A 25,942-nucleotide genomic window follows, 5' to 3' on the forward strand; every position below is an offset into this window, starting at 1 on the left:
TTTCGTAGCGGCGTAAAAACAAGCCACTGTGGTTTTTTGAAAACATATTCTCATTAAAATCATGACTTACATTTTATAGTTATCAAAACAGTAAAAATTCTTGATAGCTGTGTATCTAATACAGAGCTTCGTTTCTGTAGATCAACCAAAGCACGAGTTAAAACGAAAGAGACTCCTTCTGAAATAGGAATACATTTCAAATAGGGACATATCATTGAAGCCTCTTGCTCTGACCTCCTCACGGAGGGAGAAAAGAGATTTTCATTTCTCTTACTGAAACTAGAAAGACTGATACCAAAAGGACCAGTAGGCTGAACACAAGGAACAACCCAGCTTCTAAACAAGGAATCCCAAGTGGTGGTATGTGCCACCAGTGTTCCCGAAGGCCCAGTGGGTCCTCTGACCCTGTATTTTTAAGTATCCATGTCAATATCAAGATTGCCAGGATCTCCTTCTGTAGTGGAAGCTAGCTTCTGACCTTGTGCCACTATCATGGAAATTTGAAGATCTCGTTGATCTGACCACAAACCCCAGCTCTCTGAAGTAGCCCCAACTGACATGTTAACCTGTTTGCCATGAATGTCCCATCTTATAAGTTCAAAAGGAAGGTCTACCTGCACACGGTGATGGAGCCAGCAGGCAGGAACATGTTATCATTCCTGGCTGCTTGGCTCTGCCCTCATGTGACAAATAAGCAAGGTCCAAATTTGCAAAATACTTCCATATACTCACCCCTGGGACAGATCCAATTTTCGTAGCCCTAGGGCTTGTACAATATGCAGGCCCACCAAGAAAGAAATGAGGCACAAAAGCAGATATTTAAGAGGTACCTTTGCAAGTGAGAAACCTTAAAGCTTAAGCTTCACTGATTATATGGTAAAGGCAACTTTGACCCAATGATATAAAATTGCCAATATTCGACCACTTTGATCTACCAAAATAGCAACTTAGGATGGATCAATGGATCACACTGATGGCATAGGGCTCCCGTATCGGCTCTGCGGTTCACTCAGGAGAATATAAGAGCTCACTACTGGTATATAAACTAAGATTCCTACGCTTATTAAAACTGATAAGGAAAATTCACCTTAAATGGTGCTTATGGAATGCTAGATAGGGAAAACCTAAGGTAACCATGGTGGTCACTGTGACTACATTTTCAAAATAATATTTACATAGATGAACAAAAAATACGAAAATGTAAACAAAAATAATTTTTGTATTTGAATAGTACTACCGTGAGTTATTTTCCCTCACAACCAAAGGTTGTTCTATTATCCATGTATTTTTTATTGTTTTTTTACTTTTCTTTTATTGTGTTATGTTAGTCACCATACAGTACATAATTAGTTTTTGATGTAGTGTTCCAAGATTCATTGTTTCCAGTGCTCCATGCAATACGTGCCCTCCTTAAAACCCACCACCAGGCTCACTCATCCCCCCGACCCCTTCCCCTCTAAAACCCAAATAATTTAAAAGGAAGAAGAGGACAAGTGTGAGGAGAAGAGGCAGGGACACAGAAGGAGTGAGAGACCTCAGATGTAACTGTCTGTGGTGACAATTCATTACACACTTGCCATCCGTCTATACATCAACAACCCGAAACATATCTTGAACTTTATTTCAAGGGATCAAGATAAAAGCCAACCAAATCAATGAGAGACCTTATATTTCTAAGGGTCTTCCCTTTGAGATAACATAGATCTTTGTTAGTAAGGAATGTCTCAGCATGACCAAAGGCCAACTAAGAGAACTTACTTTTTGCTTGCCTCACAGACATCTGTAATGTTGGAGAAAAGATGGTGACTCTCTGTTTTGGTCATTGTATCACTCAGTTCTTTAGAATTTTTAAACATTCGTATCAAAATCTCCAAGCTGAGTAAATAGGAATGTTCAGAGGATATGACTTCAAAGATAGCCTGGTATGAAGGAAAAAGAAATGTATTATTAATACATTAATACTGTGATTGAAGAACTAAATGTAGGTTTCATAATTCTCCTATAAAAATAACATATCTTGAAAAGCATAAAAAGATAAGCATGAGGAAAAATGCCTCACCAAACTACTGTCTTTTTTATCTAAGGCACATAAACCTCAAGAAATAGAGTCACTGCCCACAGTGTAAAAATGAAAAAGCGAAAGCATTTAGGTGACCTGAGATTGCATCCTGAAGTCATGCTTTGTCAAGTAGAATCTATGGAAGGAAAGCTAGGGCACATCATAAAACCTCAGTGTGACATTAATTAACCTTTGGAGTCATCTCTTCCAGGTCTGTTTTCAAAGTATGCTGCTCTGGGACACGAAGGATTTATTGACATCACTTGGGATCCCGAGAACATTTTCACAAATACATTTCTTTGCTCTCCTCCTAAGCGGGCCCCCCTTCTCTAACCCATATTTTAATCCAACAAATTTGCAGTCAATTACAGCAAAGAGTCTGGGTGTAGCAGAAGAGCCTGACTGTATCTATCCTCAAAAGGTTATCAGGCACAGGAATTCTTTTACATTAAACTCATACAACTGAAAGTGATTCTGTTCATTTAACAAGACACCTGCTCTGCTCCCGTCACTATCTCAAGGAGTGAAGGACCCTCTGCAGAAATGCGTGGTGTCAGGCACACAGTCATTTACCTGATAAGTGTTCATTAATGTTAAAAAGCCTGGAGCACCCGGGTAGCTCAGTGGGTTAAAGCCTCTGCCTTCAGCTCAGGTCATGATCCCAAAGTCCTGGGATCGAGCCCCACATTAGGCTCTCTACTCAGCGGGGAGCCTGCTTCCCTGCCTCTCTCTTTGCCTGCCTCTCTGCCTACTGTGATCTCTGTCTGTCAAATAAATGAATAAAATCTTTAAAAAAAAAAAAAAAGATAAAAAGCCAACCCACATATGTAGGCACCAACGCCCTGTGTAAGGAATTCCCCTAGCTCCCTAACAGATTCAACTTCAGATCCTCCAAGAATGGCAACACAGGGATTCCTCCTCAGGTAGGCATGGTCAATACCCACGCAGGCCAGAGAGACACATCCTTCCTAGATCTCTTCCTGGTAACACTGTGATCTTCACCTTGGCCTCCAGGGCTCCTCCCCCCTCAAGCCCTTGGCCCAGAAGATTCTTCCCGTAAGTCCCAGTGCTATGGCTAAAGCTGGGTGGAGGCAAGCAGGCACAGCCAAGTGGACCCCCCAGCTGCTGGTAAGTGGTCCATATTTTGTAAGTCAGGTTAATGGTGCCAGTCTCAATGTTCATCTCCATTTCAGCATCTATAAGCTTTAAAGGAAGTCTTACTTAAATGTGCTAGTCTAGCTTCAGTCATGTTCCAGGGACTTAAATGACATAATCATCTAATGAGTAAAGGGTAAGAACATGAAGAGTCTCACTTGACCTGTATCTTGTACAATTCTATCCAATAAACACAATTATCCCTGGGAAATGTAGTGCAAACTGAAGAAAATGGTCACTTCCTGACCAAAAACAGTGGATGTCACATTGTTGATAGATATGACACCCTGAATGACAAAATATTTTCAAAAGCAAAGGCTTTTGTAATCAAATGCAAAACACTAAGATTTAAACAAAAAGACTGCATGAACTACATAGAACAGATCACATGAAAAGATGACTAAATAGTAGTTTAACATAATAGACTTACTGTAATAACTGTTAAAGCATCCTTCAATAGAACCATCAACTACTTAAAAGCAAATTGGGCCAAACTTTCTAAAAACAGCTATACAGGAATAGAAAGGAACCGTGAAGTTAGATTTGCTGCTGTCATTACTTTTTTTTAATATCACAAATCTGAATATTTTCAAAATATAAAGGAAATAAGTATGTTCAAATAGAAAAGATCTATAAGAATACAGGGATTAGGACCCTGGAGTAGCTCTTGAATTTGTCCACAAACATTATTTATGCTGCAGTGTTAACAATGAAGAAAAAAACATACCACCTACTGTCTAAAATTTGGACAAAACATTTTTTTTAAGGTGGTATTTATACAGTGGAATACTATATGGTGGGTTGAATGAATGATCGGGATTAATATACATTAACATAGACAAATCCCAAAACTGGGCTGAATGGCAAAAGTAAAGAAAAAATATGTTCAGAATCATCACTCATCTACATTTTAACACTCACATATCACACAAAAATATGTACATAAATATATGTAATACATAATTTAAAAACATAGATTGAGGGGTGGCTGGGTGGCTCAGTCGATTAAGTGTCTGCCTTTGGCTCAGGTCATGATGTCAGGGACCTGGGATTGAGCCCTGCATCAGGCTCCCTGCTCAGCAGGGAGTCTACTTCTCCCCTGCCCCTCCCTGCCACTTGTGCATTCTCTCTCTCTCTCCCTCAAATAAATAAATAAAATCTTTAAAAAAACCAACAAAAAAAAACCACACAGATTGGATAGGTACACATCAATTCATAATTATAGTTGCCTCTGGGGAGGTAAGGAAGGAAATAGCACCAAGGAGAACATAGGACTTCTACTTTACTGAAAGTCTTGGTTTTTTTAAAAAATATGAGGAAAAAATTATAAATGTAATACATTTGTTAATTCTCAGTGATGGGTACACCAATATTATATATTATTCTGTTTTTTTAAACTTAAACAAAAAATGACAGTGTAAGTTCCCCTTATTTTTTTTGTTATTTCATGCCAATAAAATAAAAATATAGTGCATGTCCTTTGTGCAATTTACAGGCATGTATACACATAAACGTAGTAATATGCAAACAGGAGAAAAGTGTTTTTAGAATTTCACTACCTTATTAAAATGAGTAATTTCCCTAAACAGCATTTATTTAAACTTCAAGTTGTATAATCCTATTACTATCTGCTTTATTTTTTATTAAGTAAACCTTTATTCTGGTATAATTTTAGATTTATTGAAATCTTGCAAAGAGGGAACAGAGCTCCTATTTCTTCATCCAGCTTCCCCTAAACAGGGCACATGACATAACCATGGTACATCACATTTTATCTGTAGACAAATGTACATACTTTACTCAGATTTCACCAGTTTTCTCACTAATATCCTGTTTCAATCTGGGATCTAATATCTCTTTCATTTTTCAACATATTTCTTCCAGTTTCAATACCTCGACTAGGGGCTTTGTTGTTTAAGCTAAAATGACATTAAGGTGTTTTAAGTTTTCTTTCCTGGTTCTTAGATGTAGTTTTATTTGACAATGAACACATACCTCTTAACGCAAAAAGAACAAAATGAATACGTTTTCAAAAGAAAACACTGAACCAGTGCACACAGTAGGTGAAAGCACTCACTCTTTGGAGCTTTAAAAGTATCTGCTCAGTAGAAAACATACCTCCTGCCTCTTTCTTTCCTCTTGGCTAACTGTCTGTGATAATCCATTTCTTTTCACCTAGAGGAAAAAGCAAAATAAAGTTGAGCTCATTTACTTCAACAACTTATTATGTAACACATAACTCCATGCCCTTTGAGAAATGAATTATAGGAAATTATGCAAAATGTGTGAATTCAGCACATATTAATTTGGGGGCCCCTCAAATAATAATTAATCACAATAATAAATTAGCATCAACACAAAAGAACTGCAAAATGTCTAGAACACTATCCCATCAGGTTGTGCTAATCTGTCCTAGTCTTAGGTCTAGATATTCCTAAAATGCTTATCAAATTAATTTCCCAAATCATAAATGAAGAAATCTAACAAAAAAGAAAGTGAAGCCACCCCTCCTGAGAGTTTACTGCCCTGGATCACACATTGAAAAAGCAACTATAATACAATTTTTCACCCAGAGTCCACGGAATACCTGTGCTCACCATAGCAACACAAGCAAACAGGAAAAAAAGACCCCTTTGCCCCAGTTTCAGCATTCTTTTCAGCACAGTGACGCTTGACAAAGAAGAGAACGCCTGGGTGGTTCAGTCCATTGAATGCCAGAAGGACTCTTGATTTCCGCTCAGGTCATGATCTCAGGGTCCTGAGCCCTGTATCAGACTCTGCACTCAGCCAGGAGTCTGCTTGAGATTCTCTCTCTCCCTTTCCCTCTGCCTCCCACACTGGCTCACATGCTCTCTCTCTCTCTCTCAAAACTAATTAATTTGGCAAAGAAGGATGTTAACCTGATAGTCTTTGGAGAAACAGCAATACCCACAAGAACCAAGAATACCAGTACCATACTTGGAGTAACACAGTTGTACCACTGGCTGAATCACTGCAAGCTCTACCTAAATTACCACACATTTTTATTTGATTACTGCAGTGCCTACCATTATTCAACTTTTTTTTTTTAAAGATTTTATTCATTTGTGAGAGAGAGAGAGAGAGTGCATGCACACACACACAAGCTGGGGGAGGGGCAGAGGGAGATAAGGAGCAGACTCCCCACTGAGCAGGGAGCCTGACGTGGTACTCAATTCCAGGACCCTGGCATCATGACCCAAGTCAGAGGCAGATGCTTAACCGACTAAGACACCCAGGTGCTGCACATGATTCAGCTTCTAAACCAGAGTGGAGGCTCTGTGCTTAACAGAACAGCAGGAAAGGGGAGAGTTCTCCCCTTTTGTGAGAAACTAATAACAATAAAATATAGCTCAGGTCTTTAAACACTTATAAAAAGCACAGCGATCTGGACGCCTGGGTGGCTCAGTTGGTTGAGTGTCTGCCTTCAGCTCAGGTCATGGTCCCGGGATCGAGTCCCACATCAGGCTCCCAGCTCCATGGGGAGTATGCTTCTCCCTCTGACCTCCCCTCTTGTGCTCTCTCTCACTCTCAAAATAAATAAATAAAAATCTTTAAAAAAAAAAAAAAAGCACAGCAATCTGATATCCACCATCCTCCATTTAAAAATAAATATGCTTCCCATAATAGCTGGAGATTCCTCTTCTTTCTCCTTAGAAATCAAATTTCTATGTCAAAATTTTCCTCCAAAATTTCCTATCTGTTAGGGCATCTTTTTTTTTTTTTTTAATTTTTATTTTATTTGACAGATAGAGATCACAAGTAGGCAGAGAGGCAGGCAGAGAGAGAGAGAGGAGGAAGCAGGCTCCCCGCCGAGCAGAGAGCCCGATGCGGGGCTCGATCCCAGGATCCTGGGATCATGACCTGAGCCGAAGGCAGAGGCTTTAATCCACTGAGCCACCCAGGCGCCCCTGTTAGGGTATCTTATTAATCACCCTAGCATACCCTGATGCAAAATACATTTTTCAACTCAATTTTCTAAAATTTCCTGTGACCACTGAGCTAAGTATAAAAGAGACTCTTCTGGATTATATGATCACCACGAATATCATTAATAAACTGTGACCAAAATAACACAGTAACTTCCGATTTTAATGCATCGGTCTCTAAAAGTAAATTTTACTGAGAATGACACTCTTAGTAAGGTGCGGGGTTGTGGTGGCTTCGTTAAGAGGCTTCACGGAAACCAATATTTTAAATTGACCCCCCATATCTTGTACCCCAGTGGACTAGCACCTTGGAACAAGGCACCACACTAGGATTTGAAATGGGTAAGAGGAACATCTTTCTTCAGTAAAATTGTAAAAAGGACAAATGTGAGAGGAGACTGGAATAAACGCTGGGGTAACACTGAGCACACGCAGTCTCAATTTTGGAAAGGAAGATACCCGGAACATAAAGATTAAAAAAATGTATCCTTAAAATGATCCCTGTCCACTTTGCACGGTCTTCATGAATCCCCTGTGGTGTAAACCTTAGTTTGAAGACCGTGGGAGCATAGGGCCCTACATTGTGCTGTCATGGAAATGAGAACATATGGTATGGTCTCTATCCTAACTTTCGGAAAAGAACAGAAAGTAGTACAGTAGTGTAGAAAGAGTCCTAAATCGGTGGTAAAATCAGCGATCATTTATGGAACATTTACTGTGTGCCTAAATGTGTGGTAAGCATTTTTACATCCCCTTTCCCATTGAATCCTACTAAAAACTCACGAAAGCCAATACTATCCTTACCCCAATTCAGGTGGGGATAATAAGTGAGGCTTAAGATCTAAGATCACACAGCTAACAGGTAGTGAGGGCAGGATTTGCATCTCTGCCTATCTAACTCCAGAGCCCATACACACTCTCTCTCTCTAAGGTTTATTTACTTTAGAGAAAAAGAGAGTGGGGGGCAGAGACAGAGGGAGAAGGAGACAGAGTCCTAAGCAGACTCCCCACTGAGTGCAGAGCCCCATGCAGGGCCTGATCCCATGACCCTGAGACTATGACCTGAGCTGAAAGCAGGAGTCGGAACTCCAGCCAACTGCACCACTCACGTGCCGCAGGTGGCTGAGGGAGCCCTGTTCTCTGCGAGAGGCACTCCATTTCTAGGGTTGGGCAATCATTACTAAAACTCCTTCTAATGCCAGGCCTGTATCAAGTCTCCATATGTTCTTTTTCATCCACCCATATTGTGGAATGTTCTTAGTCTTACCCACCATCCTGACCTGGGGTGAGCCTGTCAGCAAGAGTTCATGGCTAAAAAGGCCTCTTCATCCATTTTAATAAGGGAGGGGACCAGCCAGAAGAATGAAACTGTTCAGCACTACTCCCATTTGGTTAACCCTGAACAGGAATTTCACAGATTTCCTTCCTGACACACAGTCCTGGCAGATTGATACCCAGGCGCCATGCCCACGATCTCTGTAGGTGAGATCACCAGCAAGAATTTCCTTGCACTGGCCTTGTCATCCAGAATTACTAATGAGTTCAGACCCAGAAATCTTAAGAGAAAGACAATGGGCATGTGGACTTACAGACCTACACAGGTGAGAGCGAGTTTACTGAGGGATTAAGAGTACTTTATCCCATTAAGAAGAAGGAAAAAAAAAATCCCCAGACAAAATAATTTCTTTTTTGAGGGGGGAAAAAGGTAGTTCTGAAAAAGACAAAGAGCTAACTCCCAGAATTATCATATTTCATTAATACTAATACAAACAATGATAAAATACTCCTTTCACCGAAAAGTCATCCATAGGAAACCAGCAACCCATACAAAATACAGAGACAGAAAAGAAAAAGAAAAGAGCGTTCTTGGATCATAACTAAGAACACTGACGTGCAGCACAATGGAGGAGACGGCATGTTGGCTGTGGAGAGTTAGGACAGACCAGCCCCTGCTGGCCGGCTGCCAGGCCACGGCTCCAGCGCCCGTCCTTCTCTCCCGGCCCTTCTGTCCCCTGTACAGGGCAGGCTGGACAGCTTCTCCCTCCTGAACCAAGAGGAGTCATTACAACCACCTGAGACTTCTGTCCACATTCAACTCGAAATTTAGTACCTGAAAGCAGGTGCCTGGATGGAGAAGGTCATGAACAGGCCAGATGCTTTTAGAGACTGAGCAGTTTAGAGAAAGGAAACCAGAGAAAGAGAGGTGTAGAAGGATACAATGGAGGGCCCCCAGGGAGGCTGGTGAAAAGGCAGAGAACAGAATATTAGGGTAGAATGAACACAGTGGAGCAAAATATCAAGCAGAAAAAACAAGGAAGGAAAGGAGGGATGGGGGGTGGAAAGGGAAGGGAAAAAAAAGGAAACTGTGTGCCAAGTTTTTAATAGTAAATACCTCTAAGGGTACCTGGGTGGCTTAATTGGTTAAGCTCTTGATTTCGGTATGATCTCAGGATCCTGAGATCCAGCCCCATGTTGGGCTGTGTGCTAAACCTGAAGCCTGCTGAAGATTCTCTCTGCCCCTCCCCCCTCCTCCCCACCCCCATCCCTGTTCCCAGGCTCACTCACTCTCAAAAAAAAAAAAAAAAGTAAATACCTCTAGAAATTTTCTAATTCAAAAACAGCAAACCTTATCAGTAAACTTAACTCACTGGAAGGCTCAGGCTTTTTTTTTCTCCCCAAGGGGGAAAAAATGCGTGAAAGCATATGTTTACACCTATAATTTTATTTTTTTTTTAAGATTATTTATTTATTTGACAGAGAGAGATCACAAGTAGGCAGAGAGGCAGGCAGAGAGAGAGGAGGAAGCAGGCTCCCCACTGAGCAGAGAGCGCTATTCAGGGGCTTGATCCCAGGACCCTGAGATCATGACCTGAGCCGAAGGCAGCGGCTTAACCCACTGAGCCATCCAGGCACCCCTACACCTATAATTTTAAAGTTGACCTGCTTTTGCAGTTTGCACATGTTTGCTACGAGAATCTGAAAAATTATCAAGTTTATCATGCTTCATCAAGTATTCCTCTTGTTTCCACGTGTGGAAAAGAAAAAAGAAATAGTACAGAAGCTTCTAACACCTGATTCCTATTTACTACCTTAAATGAAAAAAATTAAACTTGTTTCGGCTCCTTCTATATTTTAATAACCTCTATTTCATATTGGCAGCTCTGGTCAACTGGGAACACATGGACGGCCAGAGCAACACACCTCTAGAGGTCTCTTTGGACTTCACTCAAGCTTTCTTATTCCTCACGGATTTAAATTTTTTATTTAACAATGTCATCAGTGAGTAGAACTGCAGAAGTAGTTTAATGAAGCACTAAGAACTGGATTCAGTTCGGGGTTCTTGATTCTGTATGATCTAACCAATTCACAAAACTGCTCAAATCCCACCATGGCAAATTCTAGACTCTAAAGAGAAAGTATGATGCATGTTGCTATCTTCAACATTTTAAGTGGGTAAAAATTAATTCAAGTACAACGACAGAACTGAGCCCACATCGAAATAGTTTTAACATAAGTTAAAAATATAAACACATATGTGGCTTATCAAAACAGGGAATGCAGAGAACTCACTAATGCTATAATAGTTTTACATTTGTAATTATAGATTATATATATACACACACACTTATATATGTACTGCTGTAATCAGTACTGAAACTGTTCACTCATGATCTTTGTAATGGATATATTTTGCATAACCAAACAGGAGGGAGATTGACAACTGGCTAAAATTAATAAAGAACAGTATAAGATACTTCATCTATGGAAATGATATTGTCTGGTTAGAGCTAAAATTTTTGAAATTGATAAAAGGGTAAACTCCTAAACATATAAAGCCAGAAGTTAATTATTAGCTACTACTCCATCCACAATTCACGCCTGGCTGCTTCTTGATACACTGCAAGTCTGAGCTTCTTAGAGGACTACCTATGAGGGAACAGGCAGGCTTTTGACAGTGAATTCCATTCCTGCATTCTGCTCAGCTATGGGATTTTTCACCTTGCAGAGAATTGTGTCAGGACATCCATAAACTTTGCACAGTTATTCCTTGGCCTTTGACTTCACTCACTGGAATAGGTTATAAGCCTATTCTCTAGGCCCAAACAGTACTGACATTTCTACAGAACCTGAGGCTCTATCTGTGGAATAGAGCCAGTCCAGTATCTGTGGAGGGAGCCAACATTAATGACACCAGTCTCTGGGTCGATCAGATGACCATTTTCAGTGGGGTATATTCTCAGGCCCTCTGTAAGCGGATATCATTTCTAGATCAGGTGGGTGGCACACTCCTTCCATGTTTCCCCACCAGCCAGGGAAACCAGAATGGGAGGGTCCCAAAAGACTGACCATCCCAAAAGGCTCCGAAACATAGCTAGTTAAAAATTAGATCAGATATTTATAATCCAAGATCACTCTGGCTCCATAAATCACTAATGTACACAGAATACTCAATGTGAGCTAAGACCTTTAAACTTGCTGAAGTTTACCCACTTGCTGAAATCAGCTGGCTATAATGCTTTCTGGTGATTCCCTATTCCCAGGCTTTTGTTCTCAAAAGTTCAAAAGTGGTAAGGGAATGAATTGCCAAGCAAAATTATACCATGGGACACAATCACTCCAAGGTCCTTTCTATAGACTTAATACAACCCACATAGCCCCTGAATTACAAATGAGCTAGAGTCCTTTCACTGCAAATAACATGGGAACAGCCACTCTCCGAGAGTATGTCTGACGTCCCTAAAATGAAAAATCTGCCAGAATCTAGAAAGTGTCCTTGTAACCGGGCCTGTAGGCTCTCTCCGGGCCCACTCAACCATGGCAGGAGACCCTGAGACATCACTCCACCTAAGCTATGAGCTGCCTTGGGACAGGAGTCTAAAGGATCAGAGATCTATGTAACCAAAGATCAGATAAATGAGATCAGGAGGAGGACAGTATCGTACTTTCAGGAAGGGGTGGGTAAATAGATAAAATACTCTTTAAAAAAAAATGGAGAGGTAGAAGACAATGGCCCATTTAATAAAATCATTTTAAAAATATCTCAACTACCGTGCCAGGGATCCCCTAATTTGTTTGTTCTAAAAACTGATCCCCTCTTTGATCTATAGTAATAATAATTCTGCAATCCTCACCAAAGTTCTTGGATCTTAAGAAGCAGCCAGCCCTCTCAGCCTCCTGGAGGTAACTTCAGGTCTGCTAAACAAATGGCAAACTCAGATAGGGCAGGCTGGGGCTTGAGGCTTTTGCTCCCCTATGCCCTGCATCACCTTCTACAGACAGAGCCAGGATTCCTGAATGAACCCAAATTATTTCAATACAGATAGGAGGCTGAGAGTACAAACCACAAGCAGACAGGTAATTAAAAGTACAAGAATAAACTGTTGTCCTTTGTACAATTTAGGAGATAAGCATGCATTACTTCATTGCAATCAGCCCTCTCTATGGCTAGAGCTAGCTCTCCATATTAGCCAATTCCTGACACAGAGATCCTCCCAGTCTTTATTTATTTCTCAAACTACCCCTGCTTCAAATGCTTACCATGCAGCAGAACCTTTTAGCAACCCAGCAAGGAAGCTGGCAGTATCCCTGTTCTACAGATAAAACACAGAGTCACCGAAGAGTTAAATCATTAGCCCTACTAAGTAGTAAAACTGGGGCTCCAACCCAGGCCTGCCTGCTCCCCCGGCAGAGGCTGTGAGCTCTTAACCACCCCGGCAGGACTGCCTTTTAACACTTGTGAATTCCGAGGAGTTGCAGTTGCGATCTGCAGCTATTCTTCCCCTAAACTGTGGCCCTCCTCCTGAATGCCCCAGACACTTCATCTCCCACTGGGTTCCCAGCTTCTGCTACTGTGAAAGGTAAGCTGTCCATGGGGTGCCCTGGGATTTACCCGTTCATTAGTCCTGACATTACTCCTGCTAAGCACATTTCTCTCTTTCACTTGTGGCTCTTACCACCGGCCTCATTCCCCTGTGGGGCTACTGAGCCCAGACTCCAACGTACTCATCCTCTCCACCTCCAGATAAGCAAGAGAAGCAGCTTTCCTTTATCTATCAACAATTAAAGAGAAGAAAATGAAGTTAGGAAAGGCATGAAAAGCTAATGACATGGAGTGAAAAGGATGAAAAGGAAACCAGCTTTAGAAGAGATGGACAGTTCTCTACAAGTATTTAATAAAAGATGAGCAGTTTTAAAAAGTGGAACACTTAATAAAATACTGAGGAGCAGTGTTGATAGTGGTTCACAGGGGAAGAGATTGGGAATGGTGGTAAAATCAAAGCAGATTTCGGTCTTAACTGGTGTGTTTAATGTTATAGTAAGGACAACCTATCTGTTTTACTTCTGTAATTCAAAAAGATTGTTTTAAAGAATTTAATCACCTTTAAATTTTGGATTTTAAATTGAAAACTGAATAGGGAGTTGAGTAAAAGAACCAAACACCCACTTATTTGATGAAATACAATACGGGTTTTAAAAAGTTCTTATGAAGAAAGTTTAATGACATGAACAGTCACTTCACAACAAGGGTAAGAGAAAAAAAGATGTGTTATAAAACAGCAGGTTTAATGGCATGAAAGGATATTTACAACACTGCTAAGGGGAAAATATGTGTAATAAGACAATATTATATTATTGAATTTTTGCTTAAAAAAACCTCCATATGTACACACATTAAAAAAAAAAAAATCTCTATACACACACACACACACCCTTGTCTGAAAAGCTCTATACCAAAATGTCAACAGTGATGGGGAGAGGAAGAAATTTCAACTAATTTTTATTTTCTTCTTTATGTTTATTGGTAACTATTTTTGCTTAAGTAAACATGTCTTGGCTTTGTAATCAAAGCCTCATTTTTAATAAAAACTAAAATAGGTTTCAAAGTCCTTTCTCAAGAAGGGAATAAAGCAAGCAGGGCAAACACATGGAATTGTTTAAACATGGCAATAATACCTGCATTTCTTTCTTGTTGTCCACAAGGAAAGCTAGAGACATGGCAGGTGACTACCAGCAGAAAAAGGAAGTAAAGCAGGGAAAGGGAGGCAATAAGAAAGCAAGATTTCAGTCAAGCCCAAACCACACAGTGGCTTCTGAGGCAGTGATGAAAATGAGGTGAGGCCAGGCAGGTGTGCAAGTGTGATGGCAACGGGGACTGGGCTAGAGCTGGGGTAACTGAGCACAGCACCCCTGACTTAGTGAAGGCCTAAGTCAACAACGTCTGACGAGGGCAGAACAGGGCTGAGGTGGCCCCCTTCCAGGAGAGGAGCTCCTGTTTGTGAACGTGATGCGGGCATCTCGATGCTATTCCATTTTTATTTGTGGTTTTTGTCAAGTGGCAGATGGAGAGGAATGATCAACTCCAAACCAGTCAGTTACATAAAACACTGACAACAAAGTTAATTTCCTAGATTTGCAATAAAGACCTAACCTGAGGAAAACCTGTCCTGGAAAATTGGGTAAGAAAGCAAACTGATATATATATATTCTTTAATATTTACCTATTTGGCGGAGAGAGACAGTGAGAGAGGGAACACAAGCAGAGGAAGTCAGATAGGGAGACGCAGGCTCCCAATAGAGCAGGGAGCCCAATGGATCCCAGGATCCTAGGACCCTGGGATCATGACCTGAGGCAAAGACAGACACTTTAAGGACTGAGCCCCAAAAGCGAATAGATATTTAACATTAGATGTACAAAGCATGCAATGTTTTCATCAGACAGGGATTATCTTATCGTATGGAGGAGATCTGAGACACCGGCAAGACTTAACTACTATTGTTCTTCCATTGACCTAGACATCAAACTTCACTCAAGCCATATTTCATACTTTCATTGCTTTTATTTCCTACTCTTCTGCCCACCTAGTTTTAGTCACCCTCCCTAGAGAAAGCTTCCCTGATCTTTACGGCTCTTTGTGATTTCTATCTATGTCATTCATTTTGGCACTGTACCCTACATTCTTTCAGAAACACCATTTAGCTGTTTCATTTCTATTGTCTTCTGAACCAGCTTCTAAGTTCCTACAGGGCAGGTACTGGGATTTAGGCTTGCTTTGTTTGCCACATCCACTGCGACACAGTGTAATACCAATGAATTTTCGAATCAGACATCAGCGTTTTCTAACCTACAAGTGAATGACACAATACAGTCCATGAATTTCTGGTCAACACCTATTGAAATGTAACAAAACAGAAAAGACAGAAATATCATAGTGTAATGCAAGTATTAAGGGTAAGTTCTAACATTTGTTTGAGATACACACACACACACACACACACACACACACACACAAAAGACTACAAGGTAAAATGTGTTTCTCATTTGCTAAGCCTCTGATATACACAGTGTTTGCAACGTCAACTCCACCATGTATAAATTTTTCTTAAAGATTTTACTTATTTATTTGAAATATAGAGAGAGCATTAGCAAGGGGAGCAGCAGAGGGAGAGGGAAAACCAGGCTCCCCACTGAGCAGAGAGCCCAATGCCAGGCAATCCCAGGACCCTGACATCATGACCTAAGCTGAAGGCAGATGCTTACCCGACTGAGCCTCCCAGGCGCCCCAGCCACCAGGTGCAAATTCACACTACATAGGTCAGTCGTGCTAAACAGTCTCACAGATCCCTACAAGGAACACTGTTCTACTCAGGCCTCCACAAAACAAACCAACCAAGGGGGCCACATCTCTCACTATATTGAATAATGGAGGCCAAAGCTGACTGGAATAGAGCTAGTTAGGCACCTGGCCAAACAACAAAGATTGGTTAAGTGGCCTATTAAATGGGGGGAAAGTGCTGAGCTGCTCTGATCTGACAGGATTCTCTCAAGAAATTGAACTGGGTACTTACATATGGAAGCTGACAGGAAAACATGAGGTGAGTAGGACCACGCAAGGTAACCGTTAAATCTAAGTTACAAGAACTCAGAAACAGAGTGTGCAGAAGCTCTCGGGAGAAAAGACAGACATAGCAAAAGAAAATGAATTCATGGCAAGAAGAGAGCCACCAGGCAGACACTTGCTAAAACACATTATTGGCCAGGTACCAAAGAGAAATATCATTCCTGCTTTTCCAGAGCCCACGGCTCCATTCTAGGTAATCTCAAAACCCTAACAAAAATAGTTGGAGAGAAACCATATTTAACATAGTGTAGTCTCAGCTGCCTTGATACAAGGTAGACAAGGTATCCTGCTATTGTCCTAAGGGCCACATAAATTGTAGTGAAATCACCTAGTACAACCCCTGGTGCACAGTAGGTCCTCTGCAAATATGTGGCCAACAATTTAACTGCATGTCAACAAATTAAAAGCATAATGATCCAAAGGCAGGTCCCTGAGCTACAGCTATCCCGCAAGTCAGCCCCTGCACTGCCTGCTCCTAGCGAGACCTTGAACCCATGAGGATACAGGGGATCCCTCTTGCTCAGCTGAGCGAACAACGATCCTACTCCTTCGCATATCACTACCTGAAGCAGAATTTCCTGCTGCTTCAAAATGGGAACCACTCCATTTTTGTGTTATTTCAGTTGAATGGGTGGCTGTGTTTATCTCTTACCCCAAAAGGGAAAATGATCTGACATTTACTTTCACTGGCAATACTACTTCTTCTGTAGAAGCTATCCATTGGCTCTGTAGTCTTTACCTCTTCAAATAATAGATATTCAGATAATGAATGCAGTAATAATCATAAGACATTAGAGCACAGACTAAAGGAGAAAATCAACAGGCTATCAGCATTCTGGATAAATCAAAAAAAAATTTGAGAAACGAAATTTTAAATGTTAAGTCCAGCATTTAAAGATTTAATAATAGTTTTTATAGTGACGACTTCTCAAATCATCATGGAGACAAATCACTCTGTGGATGTGGCCTTAAGGAACAGTCCCATCACTGGACTAAAGGACTGGAGATGCCACACGGGCACATCTTAAGATGGAGAGGGTAAAAACAAGAATCTGATAGATGATTTCCAGAATCCAAAGCTCAGTACTCTAGACTTTTTTTGCACAGTCATTCAGAACTGCTCAAAGTAATCAGCCTTCCCTCCTTTGACCTAATTGCACTGTATTCCTACAGAAGGCTATCATTCTTGAATGCCTCACATTGACCTCCCCAGAAGAAATACCAAGCGAAAAATTAGGTTACTACTGAATGTGATTTCACAACAGCCAATACCTACCATGGGCTAACACAGTTTAAAACTATGAAGATGCCAAATTCCCCAATGTATCAAAGACATGTATTAAATCCAGGATGTAGCCAACCAATGATCAAGAATTTTTTTTTTAATAAAAATAAAAAGCAGCCTCCAAATGGTCCCTGAGTAGGAAACTTCCTCACTGCTTTCACTGCTGAGTAACTTTCTACTACTTTCACTTCTGGGATTAAATGTCTACGTGTATTCATTTATTTATACATTCATTCATAAACTCACCCAATAGTTACTGCAAGCTTACTATAAGTCAAGCACTGTTTCATGTCCTAGGGAAATAGGAGGAAACACAATGGACAAAAACCTCTGCCTTTATGCAGTTTTTATTTCAGCAGAGTAGTTGAACAATTAACCAAAAAAGTAAATCACACAGTATGTGACAGAGTTAATGTCATGAAGAGGATAAAAAATGTTAAAGGGTTGCTAGGGAGAAGGTGAGGGAGAAAACCATGTGGCTCTCTGGAGGAAGAGCTACTATATGCTGGGCAGACCACAAATGCAAAGGCCCTGGGGCAGAGTACACCTTATATTCTAGGAACATCGGTGTGACTGAGCATTGGGCAATATGGAGGAGGAATCAGGAGATCAGTCCAGGAAGGGAATCGGGCCAGATCACACAGCCTCCCAGGCCACTGTAAGACTTGGCCTTTACTCTAAGTGGACTCGAGAACACCTGAGGGAGCCAAACAAAGAGACAGTATCTCAGCATATTTTAACAGCATTACAAATAAACAATATAATTCCATGTTGCTACATAGAGAGGAGATGTAAAGGGATCCCAGGAGATACAGGAGTTGAGCTGGAAAGCAGTGGGGATAATCCACTTTTGAAGGTGAAGGCAGCAAACCAGCTTTGTACCAAATTGGAAGAGGTTATGGGAGAAAAAGAAGACTGAGGAATGATTCCAAGGTTTTTTCACCTTGGCAACTAGGAAGATGGAGCTGTTATTTGCTTAGGAAAAATATATATATATTGTGGGAAAAGCAGGTCTGGGCAGGAGAGAAGAGAATCAGCAGAAGTAAACTTTTGGACAGATTAACTTTGAGAGGCCCATTATATCAGAAAACAATCTGGATACCCTTGTCTGAAAACTCAGGGAAATGTCTGGTCTAGAAATAGAAACTTAGAAGTCATCAGAGTATATGATGTATTTAAATTCACAAGATTGGAAGAGAACACCAGGGCACCTAGGTAGCTCAGTGGGTTAAGGCCTCTGCCTTTGGCTCAGGTCGTGATCTCGGGAGCCTGGGATCGAGCCCCGAGTTGGGCTCTCTGCTCAGTGGGGAGCCTGTTTCCTCCTCTCTCTCTGCCTGCCTCTCTGCCTGCTTGTGATCTCTCTCTCTTTGTGTCAAGTAAATAAATAAAATCTTAAAAAAAAAAAAAAAAATGATTGGAGGAGATCACCATCCGAGCACAGGTAAGAGCCCCAGAGATGGAGCCTAGGGAGCCTGGAACATTTAGAGATGGGAGGAGTGAGGAAATAAGTGCCGCCAACAGAGCAAGAAGCTCCAGCTGCAGTAATTTTGTTTTCACTCCTCTCACCCACCATTACCCCTGAGGATCTACATACAGGACAGTTTCCCTGCCTGGGACTCCTCAGTTAGGTCCCTGGGCCCCACACCAACTTCACCCAGACACCTGTCTTGACACGCCGCTGATGGCGGCTCATGTCTCTTCCTTTGCCACCATCTATTGGTTGACAGCACCTTGCCCAGACAGGTGCCCTCCCCCGTAGGATCTCAGAGCAGCACAAACACGTCCTTCGTGGCATTCATAGTTTTAATTCTGTCATTGATTTGTGTGATTATTTGATATCTGTGTCACCATGAAGGGTGTCTGTAAGGAAGTGAACTAAGGTGGAGTCTGTCTTGCTCTATCTCTGAGCATCTAGCACAGAGCTGGCGCTCCATTAACTCTAGATGAATGAAGGAATCCTTCGTCAACCTCTCTTGTTGGTTTTGTGCTCAATGAAATAATAAGACCCTTTTTGTATTGGGTCCCAAGTCTAGGTTTCTGACTGAAATGCCTTTTTGAGTTATGCCAATCAAAATTTAATATCCCTGTGCTCATCTCCTCCCACTTGGTTGGAGCACCTGTCTCTTGCACTCTGCCTCCCTAGGGGCATGGCACACACATACCCACATTTCACACCCTATTGTTCTCTTGGGAGAATTAAGAACATAAACATTGCCATATCTACTATTCAATTGCCCTTTCATTACTCAGCTCCAGCTGGAAAAGTTTTTTCATATTCTGAAGAATAAATATATTCTGTATTTATTCTATATATTTATTCTTCAGAATAGGTTACACAGCTCAAGTTCCAAATCTGCTACAATTCAGAAAAAGGAAAACTTCTAAATGTGATATGAACAACATGGGAACTATACTTAATACATAGAGAGCTCCAAGGGCACCCAGATGGCTCAGTCGGTTGAGCGTCCAGCTCTTGATTTCAGCTCAGGTCAGGATCTCAGGGTCATGGGAGATCATGACATGGAGATCATGGGCATCAGGCTCTGCGCTCAGCAAGGACTCTGCTTGTCCCTCTCCCTCTGCTCCTCCCCTCTTGTTCTCCCTCTCTCTCTATCCAATAAGTGAATAAAATCTTTAAAAACCTCAAACTGAAATAAAGAAACGGAAAAGAAATATAAACAAATATTTATATACTTGTGTGTGCATTTTCTGAAGAACCATGCCTCAAAATTTTTTATTCTCAAAGCATGTATAACCTTTCAAAGGGAAAGAAGCAAAGCTGATATCCATCCTACAAAATAATGGTGAAGCTAGAAAGAGTACTGAAGATCATCATGTATAGACATGAAAGGATTTATATAAGACACATGGTTCAGAAAAAAAGCAAACTGTAAAAGCCACAGAGTATATATTTAAGTAAACACATGTAATCTTTATATTTCCCTTCAATGTATATACGTAGATTTTGAGAATGTTACCAAATTGAGAATAGCATTCCTATAGAGAAGGGGAAAGTGATTGGGATTGCAGACATGATGAAAGAGATTTTAGTCTTACCTGAAATGTTCATTTATTTTTTACATGGAGAACATATTATATGTTGCTTATATAAATCAAAATTAATTTTCAAAAACATTAAAAGAACAGCATCATCTAATTGCACTGACAGCTAAGTGGGCCCCCAGCTCCAGCCCTCTTGACTAGAACAGAATCTCTGAGTACCTCTCAGGCATAGGCACATGGATCTCTATTTCTGTTTATAAAGATACAAACATTCAAGGAGAACTACTGTCCAATTTAAAAGTGTGAACAAGTACATATCTAAAGCTCTGACAATTTCCACTGAGCGCTAAAACCAAGCCAGGCATGAAAAATTAGCATTTTTTTTAAATTTTTTAAACAGAAAAGATAGATATGGTAAAAGGCATTAATCATCTACGGTAAAAAATAATTTTATGAGACTGCAATGTTGCAAAATATGAATGGAAAATTATATGACTGAAGAGATTATTTTAAGGAGCAAGTCACTGAACAACTGAAAATTAATTCAGACAAGTATGAAAATTTAAGGAAAAATAATGCATTTCTCTATGACCTCTAAATGCATAAAACATTTTCTGCAAACAGGATGATATTCAGGTTTTTGGGGTTTTTTTTAAGATTTTATTTATTTATCTGACAGACAGAGATCACAAGTAGGCAGAGAGGCAGGCAGAGAGAGGAGGAAGCAGGCTCCATGCTGAGCAGAGAGCCAGATGCAGGGCTCGATCCCAGGACCTTGGGATCATGACCTGAGCCAAAGGCGGAGGCTTTAACCCACTGAGCCACCCAGGCACCCTGATATTCAGGTTTATTACATCCGTTGAGCTCTAGTTTTTAGTAGAAAACAGACCTTTCACAATAAACATGGTGTAAATTCTGGAAGGGTAAGTCCCATCAGATCAAACTGCTAAGTCACCAAGGTGTCTGTTATATAGTCAACTGGATGGAATTATACAAAATCACCATTTTTCAAATCATCTTTCCTCACCTGGCAGTTCAGAAAGTCATCCAGAGGCAAACGATGTGAGCTTGAAGAGCAGAGCCAGGACTCAGAGACTGAGGTCCTGACATCAGACCTCCCGTTAAACCATTAGCTCCACTCTGCACAGCTGAAGGAATACTCTGAGGAAAATGGAAAAACTGGTTCCTAACTAGAGAGTTTAACATTTCTGAACAAACTGAAGAGATCAAAATTACTGAAGATGACTGATAAACCCCCCATCAGCAAGTGCAAAGGAAGAGGAGAGCAGAAGATGACTATATTAGGTGCTGAATTCCAGCGGGAAGTTTGCCTCCGTGCTTGTTTTTGCCTCTAGAGCCTAAACACCCTTTTCAAAGGTACCTGGCATGTCAAGGTGATGGAAATTACACAAACACACCCCATGGCAAATAAATGGGGTCAGGGCATGGCTGGTGAGTGTGGCTTCAGTGCTGTCACTGATCTTGAAAAAACAAACACTGGTTTCACAACCATCATTTTTCAGGACATGCACAGTATGTGAGCTCAGGGCAGGGAGGCGTGGTTAGGAGGAAAAACAGAAAGACTCCAGTCAAGATTTATCCTTTATTTTCTGTAATTCTGCAAATGTTTCCAGAATCCCATTAAAGGATGAACTGTAGGGAAATCCTAAATCTCTCTTTGTATCCAGGACTCAACAGGTACCTGGCAGTCACCGTACCAAGGACTTGCTATTCTATCCCCAACTAATAATATCGATGTTTTTCTTCAAACCCACAAGCTCTTCCCAGAGGTCCGAGAACTACTGGCTTCATCCTCATGCTGCCATTTTAGGTGAGTCACTGGGCACCTGACCTGTGTGTGGCAGGTTCTGGGTCTCTGGGCACAGATCTCTAGAAATCAGAAATGACTTTCCAATTTCAAAGCCTCAAATCCACGAACCATAATGATTTTAAATTATTTCTCATATATCAGTGTTCTCCCAGGCCTGAAAAGTAGCACAAAGTTATAATTCCTGGAATGAAGACATCCTACACCTACCTACCTACTTTGTATATACTCGAAGAGTTCTACCTCCTTCTATGATCAAGGGAATGAAAAGTAAACCTGTCACCCTCTTATGAGACTAAGGAGCCCAGGTTGTATTTCTGACTACAGGAGAATAGCCACCGCTGCATGGAGAACCCGTTGGCAGAGGCGCCATTGCTAAGTACAACTGCATTTGCTTACTTTAATCTGACTCAAGAAGTCTGGGCAGCTAGATTTTCCCTTCTATTGAGGAACAATTAAATGTTTCTTACACAGTTCTAATTCTCCCTTATTGTTAGATAATCACAACACTACAGTTAAACCTGTCCTGCTAGGGCACCTGGATGGCTCAGTTGGTTAAGCGACCGCCTTCTGCTCAGGTCATGATCCCAGGACTGAGTCCCCCATTGGGCTCCCAGCTCCATGGGGAGCCTGCTTCTCCCTCCGATCTTCTCCCCTCTCATACTCTCTCTTACTCTCTCTCAAATAAATTTAAAAGAAAAAAATTTTTTAATAAAAAATAAAATAAAAAAACAAACCTGTCCTACTAAGGTTTAATGTTAAGGGGGAGTCGGGGGGCACCTGTCACCTGTGTGATTGTCCAACGGAACCAAAGGAGACATAGAGACAAGCACACTAAAACATTATACTATAGACTGAAGGCTTGAAGACCTATGCAACAACTGCTGCACCCCTCAAGAGCCTTTTGCATACTGAATTCTTCTTACCATCAGCTGATAAGCAAAGTTTCATCATCCCAAGAGGCAGGCAGGTGTTTGCAACAAAGAGATTTTAAGACAATAAAACAACCAACAACAGCTAATGCACATATGTGCTCATGCAAACCCTCACACACAGAAAACCACCCACCCTACTCTCTTTCTGGGATCAAGGCCATACTCAAAAAAGAATTTTGTATTAAAGTGATATATGCATGATGAGATGGGGGCTACCGTGTCAATCTGGCACATTAAAGGTAAGCATGGGAAAGGCAGATGTTTCTGAGACCCACACTAACCCCTGTGGCCCATCTACAAGGAAGGATTGGGGCATGAGGTCAGACAGAGAAATGGAGGTGCTGATCCCTACGGAGACATCCTGACTATGCTCATAATTCACAAAAGCTTCCTTTCTTTAGGATCCTAATGGCAACTTGGACCTAACAACTGCGAGGTTTCTGAAAAAGAAATGACCACTTTTTCATTGAAATATCCACTTTCCTAAAAGCCAGAGCTGTCTGTAATTTTTTAGTGGAGAGAAAACCCATGTGGGAAGTACAGAAGAGAACTTCAGGACAGTGATTATTTGGGGATGGCAGAAAGGAGAAAAGTACTGGAGAGGAGGGTGGTGAACTGGATCTGCCCAAAAAAAGAGAGATCCTCAGTAAATATGTTAAAATGTTAGCATTTGTTCAATGTGGGTGGCAGGTACCCAGAAATCTCTTACACATACTCATTTTTAAGTTTTTCTGCATGTTTGAAATACTTTATAATTAAAAAAAAAAAGTAAAATATTTTAAATGTGAAAAGGAGACACAAAATGCACAAAGAAAACATGGGCTGGAGTCTAAGAATGGGAGGTGGCAAAGTCCAACGTTGCTTTGATTAAATGTAATTGCCAAGCAACACAGTAAATACACACAAGCCTCCTGGAAGCACTAAAACCCAAGATAACACACACTGAAGTTAGAACCCACTTTATAGTTTTACATTTTGTCACCAGTCTTTTGATAGAAATCTTGTTAACAAAAGGCACATGGGTAGACGTATCCTTGGCCAAATGAAATGCATGTCCATATTGGCAGTTGTGCGGAAGGATGTGTTGTATTATTTTAATGTGCATTTGTTAATCTAGCTGAAAGCCAAACTTTAGGAGGCCTAAGTATGGCAGCTTGCTTTTCAGCACTCAGAATAGGTAGGATCAGAGTGTGACATATCAGTACACATCACTGTTCAGCGTTCAGAGAACAGTGGCAAGATTCAGGCCTGGGCTAACAAATGCAGCTGTTACCACGGAGGAAGAACTCAAAAAAATCCACAGCTTTCTTTTCAAGGGTCCTCTACCAAACGGTCCACACCAGAATGGAATGACAGCCATTTAGAGCCAACATGGCCTCCATGGGCCTTGTCACCAGTTTCTCCACATGTGCACTTTGGGATAGAATATCATGAAATCACTGAATTAGGGTATAAGGTTACCAAATGTCAGTTCTGTGAGTAGGTATTATCACCTGAGCACAGGCAAAAATCACAGAAATATCCTAGAAGTTCCAAACTATCAGCAAAGGAGACAAGACTGGCCCATAGATACTTTGTTGGCCTTACACATCATTTCTCTAACACTTGAATTGGGATAATACTCATAAAACTCTGGATTGCTGCGTTCTCTTTCCTAAATGTCAGAAGGAAGATTTCCTAAATGTCAGAAGGAACACCAGCAACACTGGGCTGGTGTGAGCTAAGTGGCGGCGACTGAGGTTATGTCAGGGCTGTTCACCATAATCCCCACAGGCCTCAACCTCCACACTCACTAGCCTCCCCTTAATGCTGCTTGCCCTGCCCTTGTAGGCATTTTAGCCCATGGCACATATTAAGGGTGCCGCACCTTGGAGGCACTGGAAATAAATTCTCCTTAGAGCAGAATTAGAGGTTGGGAGGGAGACAGAGAGAAAGGGCTCGGTTTCTAGAATTCTGAATTCCAAAACAGACTAGAAGAAAGAAGGAAGAACGTGACCGAAGTCATTCCCATCATCACTATACATCCATTCCCATGGCCTGTTTATGAGCTCCAACGTACACAACTCCTTTTCGTAGGTCAGCGTGTCCCCTGAACACATGAGATTCCAGACTCTGAACAATGCCCATTTCAGCTTAAGAGGGAATAGCTTCTGCTCCCGTGTTGCCTAAGGGACTCACAGTGGTGTACTGGCTTGTTTTCAATGCAATGCTCCCACCACCCAAGCCAGCCATGGGAATTCCTTTCTACTTGGTAATGCATCAGAGGCCCACAGATACTGAGCTCAAACTCATATCAAGTAAACTAAGCAGCACACTGTGACATTTGTTAAGCCAGGAGGAAGAGAAATTATAGCTATAAACAAAAGATGTTTGATGCAGAGAGGAGAAATTACTCATCAATACAACATAAGTGTCAGACACACTCACACAAAAGATGCACAGAGGGAAAGGAAACAGACTGCCACTCATTAATCAGCTGCAGGAACATATAAAAGTGTCTAAATAAAATGAAGTTTCCAAGGAAGAACTGTCATAAACTCCCTACTGTGCATAGATATACACACATATATTTATATATATAGTCATAATTATGATAAAGTTCAGGATAGATTAAGTCACCTCTGCATACACACACTATATTAAAAAAAAAAGAGGAGACATCAAGCAGGAAAAGCTTCCAGAGTAGAGGGTATCATTGTCAAGATACCTTATTTTCTCAAAACCTAATTTTCTTGATCAGAAGTACCAAAATCAACATTCTCGCTAGTGTCTGAGGGTTTCAAGAAACATCTCACAATCTAGAAAGAAGAGCCTTTCTCTTTCAGGTTAC

The 25,942-nt window shown here is 41.0% G+C and overlaps 1 protein-coding gene across 1 annotated transcript in view; it reads right to left on the minus strand.

Moving 5' to 3' along the window:
* LOC111150821 (Rho guanine nucleotide exchange factor 26) overlaps positions 1–25,942 on the minus strand; it is a 120,256-nt gene that overhangs the window by 87,253 nt on the left and 7,061 nt on the right. The window contains exons 5-6 of the mRNA XM_022508442.1: positions 5,333–5,389; positions 1,759–1,919 (exon numbers count right to left, since the gene is read on the minus strand). Of these exons, the coding sequence (XP_022364150.1) occupies positions 1,759–1,919; positions 5,333–5,389 (218 nt within the window). The remainder of the gene's footprint in view (positions 1–1,758; positions 1,920–5,332; positions 5,390–25,942) is intronic.

This window comes from Enhydra lutris, unplaced genomic scaffold (assembly GCF_002288905.1).
Source record: "Enhydra lutris kenyoni isolate GAN:26980312 unplaced genomic scaffold, ASM228890v2 scaffoldscaffold2, whole genome shotgun sequence".
Taxonomy (NCBI): domain Eukaryota; kingdom Metazoa; phylum Chordata; class Mammalia; order Carnivora; family Mustelidae; genus Enhydra; species Enhydra lutris.